Genomic DNA, 10,222 nt, shown 5'->3' with positions numbered 1-10,222 from the left:
AGTTGAAGGGAAACATGAGTTGTCTCATCACAACGCATGAGGAACAGGAAGAAGAAGCTGATGATAAAAAAAAAAAAAAAAAGTTTGCAAAATAGGATTCAAACTTCTTTCACTTCTTCTATGTTCCCTTTCTTCCACTCATGACCTATTTTTCTGTAGAAAATGGTGGGGGGAGGGGTGTGTGTGTGTGTGTGTGTGTGTGTGTGTGTGTGTGTGTGTGTGTGTGTGTGTGTGTGGTGATGTCACATGTAAGAATTGATTTTTGACTCCAAGCTGTCAACGCATAGCTCTGTGTACATGTCTCTTTGTGTGTGTGTGTGTGTGTGTGTGTGTGTGTGTCTGCGCACCACACGTGTGTGTACTTGAGAAAGTGGAAGTGACACACAGTACCTGTCGATGATGACTGGGTCTGACGGCGTCTCGTTGCGATTTCCACAACTCTTCTTGTCACAGCAGCGACTGTGAGAGAAAACAGCTGTTAGTGCGTGTGTGTGTGCGTGTGTGTGTGTGTGTGTGTGTGTGTGTGTGTGTGTGTGTGTGTGTGTGTGTGTGTGTGTGTGTGTGTGTGTGTTGATCAAAGGTGCAGAGAGGAGCGGGTGGTCTCAGACAGAAATAGAAAGTTCCGTCGGAACATTTTTCCCAGTGCGAGCAACAACAGCGGCAGCGGAATGGTGACACTTGTCAACACTCTGTGAGCACCTGTGACGTCACACCTAGGCCACGCCCACTCACAGGTGTGATCACAACATCAGTCCCCTCGACATCCTCAAACTCTCATCATCCACCGTCTCATTATTCTCATCGTCCACCTCCTCGTCATCCTCATCCAACTCGACCATCGTCATCATCAAACCTCGTCATTATTCTCATCATCCTCATCAAACTTGACCATCATCATCAAATCTCCTCATTATTCTCATCATCCTCCACATCATTCTCAGCATCAACTTCATCAATGTTCTCATCGTCCACCTCCTCATCGTCCTCATCAAACCATTTAAGCATTTAAGTCTCATCTTAAAACTCATCTGTATACTCTAGCCTTTAAATAGACCTCCTTTTTAGACCAGTTGATCTGCCGCTTCTTTTCTTTCTCCTATGTCCCCCCCTCCCTTGTGGAGGGGGTCCGGTCCGATGACCATGGATGAAGTACTGACTGTCCAGAGCCGAGACCCAGGATGGACCGCTCGTCGGGACCCAGGATGGACCGCTCGCCTGTATCGGTTGGGGACATCTCTACGCTGCTGATCCGCTTGAGATGGTTTCCTGTGGACGGGACTCTCACTGCTGTCTTGGAGCCACTATGGATTGAACTTTCACAGTATCATGTTAGACCCGCTCGACATCCATTGCTTTCGGTCCCCTAGAGGGGGGGGGTTGCCCACATCTGAGGTCCTCTCCAAGGTTTCTCATAGTCAGCATTGTCGCTGGCGTCCCACTGGATGTGAATTCTCCCTGCCCACTGGGTGTGAGTTTTCCTTGCCCTTTTGTGGGTTCTTCCGAGGATGTTGTAGTCGTAATGATTTGTGCAGTCCTTTGAGACATTTGTGATTTGGGGCTATATAAATAAACATTGATTGATTGATTGAAACCTCCTCATGATTCTTTTCATCATCCTCATCCTCATCATTGTTTTCTTCGTCCACCCCCTCATAATCCTCATCAAAGTTGGCCATCGTCATCATCAAACCTCCTCATTATTCTCATCATCATTTTCAAATGTATTATCACTCCTCGACCTCATTGTGTTCATTCTCATTCTTTCATCATCATCAACCTCATCATTATCATGTAGAACTTGGCATCACTCGACCTCCTGCTCATCATTCTCATCAATCTAATCTTTATTCTCATCATCATTCCCAACTTACTCATCACTCATCAACCTCAACATTTTAATACTCATCTTTATCACCGTCATCGTGCAAAATATCATCCTGAAACTCTTCAACACTCGTTATTAATCTCATCATCATCTTTCTAATCAACCTCTTCATTATTCTCAACCAGCTCATCACTCTTCAACCTCATCATTTTATTCTCATCCTCAACCTTATCATCATCATCATCGTCATTAACCTCATCATGCTCATTCTTATCCTGAAACTGTTCAACACTCATCATCAACCTCCTCATCAGTATTCAACCTCATCATTTTCATTCACATTCTCAACCTTATCATCATCCTCAACATCAACCTCATCATTGTCATTCTGGAACCCTTCAACACTCATCATAAACCTCCTGATTATTCTCAACCTGCTTATCACTCTTCAATCTCTTCATTTTTATTCTCATCCTTAACATTATCATCATCAACCTTATCATCCTCATTGTCATCCTGAAACTTTTCAACACTTATTATCAACCTCTTCATTATCATCCTCATCAACCGCATCAATATTCTCCACCTTCTCATCACTCTTTAACCTTATCAATTGTATTCTCATCTTCAACCTTATCATCGTCATTATCATGCTCATTCTCATCCTGAAACTTTTTAACATTCATCAATCTCATTATTCTAAACATGCTCAAAACTTTGCTACCTCATCATTCTCATTATCATCCTCAACCTTATCATCATCATCACATTGAACCTCGTGATCATTCTCATCCTGAAACTTTTCAACACTCATCATCAACCTCCTCAATATTCCAAACATGCTCATCACTCTTCAACCTCATCATTTTCATTCTCATCCTCAACCTTCTAATCATCACCCTCATCAACCTCCCTGTTATTCTCAACATGTTAATCACTCTTCAACCTCATCATTTATATTCTCATCCTCAACCTTATCACCATCAACAACCTCATCATTGTCATTCTTATGCTGAAACTTATCAACACTCATCCGCCTCATCTTCATCAATCTCCTCATTATTCTCAACCTGCTCATCACTTTTCAACCTCATCATTTATATTCTCATCCTTAACCTTATCATCATCATGATCAACGACCTCATCATTCTCATTCTTATGCTGAAACTTTTCAACACTCATCCGTGTCATCGTTAGCAACCTCCTCGTTATTCACAACCTGCTCATCACTCTTCAACCTCATCAATTTCATTCTCATCCTCAACCTTATCATCATCATCACACTCCACCTCAACCTTATCATCATTATCATCATATAAAATCTCATGCGCATTCTCATCCAGAACCTTTAAACACTCATCATCAACCGCATCATCATTCTCAACCTGCTCATCACTCTTCAACCTCATAATTTTCATTCTCTTCCTCAACATTCTAATCATCATCCTCATCAACCTCCCCGTTATTCTCAACATGTTCATCACTCTTCAACCTCATCATTTATATTTTCATCCTCAACCTTATCATGATGAACAACCTCATCATTCTCATGCCGAACATTTTCAACAATCATCTGCCTCATCCTCATCAACCTCATTATTCTCAACCTGATCATCATTTTTCAAACTCATCATTTTCATTCTCCTCCTTATCGTCATCATCATATTCAACTTCTTGCTCATTCTCATCCTGAAACTTTTCGACACTCATCAACCGCATCATCATTCTCAACCTGCTCATCACTCTTCAACCTTGTCATTTTCATTCTCATCCTCAACATTTTAATCCTCATCCGCCTCAACCTCCCCGTTATTCTCAACATGTTCATCACTATTCAACCTCATCATTTATATTCTCATCCTCAACCTTATCACCATCCTCATCATCATGATCAACGACCTCATCATTCTCATTCTTATGCTAAAACTTTTCAACACTCACCCGCCTCATCCTCATCAACCTCATTATTCTCAGCCTGCTCATCACTCTTCAACCTCATTATTTTCATCCTCAACATTCTAATCATTATCCTCATCAACCTCCCCGTTTTTCTCAACATGTTCATCGCTCTTCAACCTCATCATTTATATTTTCATCCTCAACCTTATCACCATCATCATCATGATCAATGACCTCATCATTTCATTTTTATGCTGAAACTTTTCTACACTCCTCCGCCTCACCCTCATCAACCTCCTCATTATTCTCATTCTCAACCTTATCACCCTCATGATCTACGACCACATCATTCTCATTTTTACGCAGAAACTTTTCAACACACCCTCATCAACCTCCTCATTATTATCAACCTGCTCATCACTCTTCAACCTCATCATTTTCATTCTCATCCTCAACATTCTAATCATCATCCTCATTAACCTCCTCGTTATTCCCAACTCGTTCATCGCTCTTCAACCTCATAATTTTCATTCTCATCCTCAACATTCTAATCATCATCCTCATTAACCTCCCCGTTATTCCCAACTCGTTCATCGCTCTTCAACCTCATTATTTATATTCTCAACCTCATCATCAACAACCTCATCATTCTCATTAAGCCGAAACTTTTCAACACTCCTCCGCCTCACCCTCATCTACCTCCTCATCATCCTCAACCTGCTCATCACTCTTCCACCTCATCATTCTAATTTTTCATCCTCTACAATCTGATCATGGTCCTCATCAACCTTCCCGTATTCCCAACATAATCATCATTCTTCCACCTCATCATTTTAATTTTTCATCCTCAACAATCTGATCAAGATCCTCATCAACCTCAACGTATTCCCAACATATTCATCGCTCTTCAACCTCATCATTTATATTCTCATCCTCAACCTTATCACCATCATCATGATCAACGACCTCATCATTCTTATGCTGAAATTTTCCGACACTCATCCGCCTCATTATTATTAACCTGCTCATCACTTTTCAACCTCATCATTTTCATTCTCATTCTCAACATTCTAATCATCATCCTCATTAACCTCCCCGTTATTCTCAACTCGTTCATCGCTCTTCAACCTCATCATTTATATTCTCATCCTCAACCTCATCATCAACAACCTCATCATTCTCATTATGCCGAAACTTTTCAACACTCCTCCGCCTCACCCTCACCTACCTCCTCATCATCCTCAACCTGCTCATCACTCTTCAACCTCATCATTTTCATTCTCATCCTCAACATTCTAATCATCATCCTCATTAACCTCCCCGTTATTCCCAACTTGTTCATCGCTCTTCAACCTCATTATTTATATTCTCAACCTCATCAACAACCTCATCATTCTCATTATGCCGAAACTTTTCAACACTCCTCCGCCTCACCCTCATCCACCTCCTCAACCTGCTCATCACTCTTCAACCTCATCATTCTAATTTTTCATCCTCAACAATCTGATCATGGTCCTCGTCAACCTCCCCGTATTCCCAACATATTCATCGCTTTTCAACCTCATCATTTATTTTCTCATCCTCAACCTTATCACCATCATCATGATCAACGACCTCATCATTCTTATGCTGAAATTTTTCAACACTCATCCGCCTCATTATTATCAACCTGCTCATCACTTTTCAACCTCATCATTTTCGATCTCATCGTCCACCTCATCCGTCTTATTCTTATCCTGAAACTCTTCAACACTCATTAACCTCAACCTACTCATCACTTTTCAACCTCATATTTTTTTTATTTCATCCTCAACTGCCACATGAGCTTTCTCTTCATCACCGTCCTCATTCTCAACTTCATCGGCACCCTTTTTTTAAAGCACAGCAAGGGAAGGTTGACTAATGACTCCCTGGGTCCTATGACTACAGCATCAATGGTAAGACATAAACGACTACGGCGAACAGGTCCTCATGACATCATCAGTGCACGTGCGCGCGGTTCTGACCTGCACATAATCTCGTGTGTGAGCAGAACTCGACACATCTCGGGATTCTTGTCCTGGCCCTCGTACACGATCGGCTGCAAAAAAAAAAAGACACACACATGTACGCGCGTCAGGGCATGGGAGAGGCCGCGTGGGTCCGTGCGTGCGTGAGCGTGCACACTCACCTGTTTGCTCATGGAGTCGATGAGTCGCACAAAAAAGTCTTGCTCCGTCCTGAGGCCTGTTTGCAAATGACAGCAATAGAAACAGTGTGTTTTTTTGAAATATAGAGATTTATTGAATAAACATGTGAATGACAATTCCGTGACTGCTGAGCGGCGACATGATTACACATTAGAGTGATGTGTGAAAATATTCAAGTTGAACAAATATCTTCAGTGCTGACGTGATCATAAACTAAAGACATGTTTTGTATTCACACTAACCGTTACTGTAGAGCAGCTGCAGGCGGTAATGGATGCCATTATTAGTCTTCTCTCCGCTGCTCTCCTGCACACAAACATTCTTAATTTGACACTTAGAACGTTTCTAAACACACACTTTTCTCTCTAAATAATAATAATCCACTTGAAGTCATTCTTTTGAAGTCACGTGCATTTCTTTTCGGGCATCATTTCAGCCACATATTAATTAAAAACAAACAACTACAAAAAAAAATGTATATATATATATATATATATACAAATACATACATATATATATATACACATGTATACATATACACATATATATACAAACATTTTTATATACACATATATATATATATACATATAAATATTTATATATAAATGTACATATATATATACAAACACACATATACATACATATATAACTATATATGTATACGTGTGTATATATATATATATATACACATATGCATGTGTGTTTATATATATGCATATATACAAATATATATATATATAAATATATGTATGTGTGTGTTTATATATGCATATATACAAATATATACATGTATATGTATGTATGTATACAGGCGTCAGCACCCCCGCGACCCTAAAAGGGACAAAAAGTAGAAAATGGAGATATATATATATATATATATGTTTGTGTGTATATATCATATATGTATATATATATGTATATATCATATATATATACATATATAATTAAATATGTCTATATATTATATATATATACATATATGTGTGTGTGTGCATAAATATACATGCACCTGGGGATAGGTTGATTGGCAACACTAAAATTGGCCCTAGTGTGTGAATGTTGTCTGTCTATCTGTGTTGGCCCTGCGATGAGGTGGCGACTTGTCCAGGGTGTACCCCGCCTTCCGCCCGATTGTAGCTGAAATAGGCGCCAGCGCCCCCCGCGACCCCAAAAAGGGATTAAGCGGTAGAAAATGGATGGATGGATGGATATGTGTATATATACAAATATACATATACATACACACATATATATGTATACATGTGTATATGTAATATGTGTATACATACACATATATGTATGTATGTATACAGGCGATGGATGTACGTGTATATATATATATATATATATATATATATCCATCCATTTTCTCACACACACTTGTTATTTCATATGTTGGCCAGAGGGGGAGCACTTTTAAAACCATGCATCCATCCATCCATTTCCTACCACTTATACCCTTCGGGGTCGCGGGGGGCGCTGGCGCCTATCTCAGCTACAATCGGGCGGAAGGCGGGGTACACCCTGGACAAGTCGCCACCTCATCGCAGGGCCAACACAGATAGACGGACAACATTCACACTCACATTCACACACTAGGGACCATTTAGTGTTGCCAATCAACCTATCCCCAGGTGCATGTCTTTGGAAGTGGGAGGAAGCCGGAGTTCCCGGAGGGAACCCACGTAGTCACGGGGAGAACATGCAAACTCCACACAGAAAGATACCGATCCTGGATTTGAACCCAGGACTGCAGGACCTTTGTATTGTAAGACAGACGCACTAACCCCTCTGCCACCGTGAAGCCCGTGTATATATATATATATATATATATATATATATATATATATATATATATATATATATATACCTATATATATATATATATATATATGTGTGTGTGTGTGTGTGCATATATGTACAGTATGTGTGTATACTGTATATATATACATATGTGTGTGTATATATATGTATACATATATTTTATGTGTATATATATATGTACACGTGTATATATGCATATATATGTACACATACATATATATTATATATGTGTGTGTGTGTGTGTATATATATATATATATATATATATATATATATATATATGTCTTGATTGGATTATCCAGAGAATAGTGCTCGATACCGTGGTAGAGCGCAATATGTAGGTGTGGGAAAAATCACAAGACTACTTCATCTCTACAGAACTGTTTCATGAGGGGTTCCCTCAATCATCAGGAGATTTTATATATATATATGTGTGTGTGTGTGTGTGTGCATATATGTACAGTATGTGTGTATACTGTATATATATACACATGTGTGTGTGTATGTATATATGTGTATATATATATATGTACACGTGTATATATGCATATATATGTACACATACATATATATTATATATATGTGTGTGTGTGTGTATATATATATGTATATTTAATGTGTGTGTACCTTATCCTTCTCGATGAAGTCCACAAAGGTGGTCCTCTCGATCTCCACAGGTTGACCATGGCGGTCGTACAAGGCCAGGACAAAGTGGAAGAAGTTGGACTTGCGCAAGTTGGAGGGGGGCTGCTTCTCAAAGTGGGCCCGGGCCAGACCCACTCCGCTGGAGACACGCACACACGCACATTTATGGACCCCAAAAGCATGCAGGAATATACTCATGCATGTGCTCATTTGGGACTTCAGAAGAATTTCTTGCAAATTGACATTTGAAAAATTCTATAAAAATGAGTACCAAAGCAGGAAGTGTTCATCATGCGTGTTGGTCAGGTTGTGCTCACCTTTGTGCGGCCGTGTGAGCGTCCAGCACGCCGCCCCCCTGCATCCAGCCCCGGACGGCGTTCATGCCGACCAGCGGCTCCTCCTTCAGGCTGCCGCCGCTCCGCTGGATGCCGAACATGGACGATGCTCTGTGGGCGCGCACGGCACTTGTTCCTCCGGCGGGTGCGCGCGCTACATGGGCCAAGGTGTGCAAATGTCCATAAAGGTGGTCCAAGGTCTGTGGCGCCTACCACGACTTCAGCATCACCGGAGTCCTGCAGGGTCCACTTGACTTCAGCGCGTCCGGTCCTGAGGAGGTTCTGGAGAAGACTTCCTCGATTCTGTCTTGTGGGGAAGCGCACACGGCTTCTCCCGCCACGGGGAGCGGGCGGGGGGTACGGTGAGGGGCTAGAGGGGACTTGGTGGGCGTGTCCAGGATGAGAGGCCACGCCCCCCCGTGAGTGGAGTGGACGTGTGTTGCTCTGAAGTTTGATGATGAGGGAAATAAGTTTCATGATGGAGGGGAAATAACATGAAGTTTGTGTTGGAGGAAAAAAGTGAAGTTTCAAGATGTTTAAGAGAAATGTGATGAAATCTTGCTGTTAGAGAGAAAATACATAAATCTTGCTGTTAGAGAGAAAAGACATACATGTTAATGTTAGAGAGAAACAACATGAATTTTCATGTTAGAAACTGCATACATTTTTAATGTTAGAGAGAAATAACATGATTTTTTTATGTTGGAGATAAATAGCATGAGTTTTGATGTTTGAGAGAAAAGCCATAAATGTTGATGTTAGAAAGAAAGAACATCATTTTTTATGTTAGAGAGAAAGAACATGTTTTTTTATGTTAGTGAAATAACATGAGTTTTGATGTGAGAGAATAGATATAAATGTGGATGTTAGAGAAAAGTAACATGAATTTTGATGTTAGAGAGAAATTAAATACATTTTGATGTTAGAGAGAAATAACATGAATGTTTATGTTAGCGAGAAATAGCATGAGTTTTGATGTTTGAGAGAAAATTAAGTTTCATGATGGAAGGGAAATAGCATGAAGTTTGTGTTGGAGGAAAAAAACATGAAGTTTCATGATGTTTAAGAGAAATGTGATTAATTTTGATGTTAAGAGAGAAATAACATGAATTTTTATGTTAGAAACTGCATACATTTTAATGTTAGAGAGAAATAACATGATTTTTTATGTTGGAGAGAAATAACATGAATGTTTATGTTAGAGAGAAATGACATGAGTTTTGATGTTTGAGAGAAAATTAAGTTTCATGATGGAAGGGAAATAGCATGAAGTTTGTGTTGGAGGAAAAAAGCATGAAGTTTCATGATGTTTAAGAGAAATGTGATGAAGTCTGATGTTGGAGAGAAATAATATGAATTTTGATGTTAGTGAGAAATAACATGAATTTTGATGTTAGAAACTGGATACATTTTTAATGTTAGAGAGAAACAACATGATTTTTTATGTTGGAGATAAATAGCATGAGTTTTGATGTTTGAGAGAAAAGCCATAAATGTTGATGTTA

At 39.7% G+C, this 10,222-nt stretch overlaps 1 protein-coding gene across 1 annotated transcript; it reads right to left on the bottom strand.

Annotated features, from left to right (window-relative positions):
• Nucleotides 1-242: 242 nt before the first annotated feature.
• LOC133550491 (transcription factor COE1-A-like) lies at nt 243-9,481 on the bottom strand. The gene is made up of 6 exons (XM_061896470.1): nt 8,700-9,481; nt 8,365-8,521; nt 6,156-6,219; nt 5,895-5,950; nt 5,731-5,804; nt 243-459 (listed from the first exon to the last, which is right to left on the bottom strand). The coding sequence occupies exons 1-6, from the start codon at nt 8,816-8,818 to the stop codon at nt 243-245; spliced, it is 687 nt and encodes a 228-aa protein (XP_061752454.1). The 5' UTR covers nt 8,819-9,481.
• Nucleotides 9,482-10,222: the final 741 nt, after the last annotated feature.

Source organism: Nerophis ophidion, linkage group LG04 (assembly GCF_033978795.1).
Source record: "Nerophis ophidion isolate RoL-2023_Sa linkage group LG04, RoL_Noph_v1.0, whole genome shotgun sequence".
Taxonomy (NCBI): Eukaryota; Metazoa; Chordata; class Actinopteri; order Syngnathiformes; family Syngnathidae; genus Nerophis; species Nerophis ophidion.
This window is presented reverse-complemented; position numbering and strand designations above follow the sequence as displayed.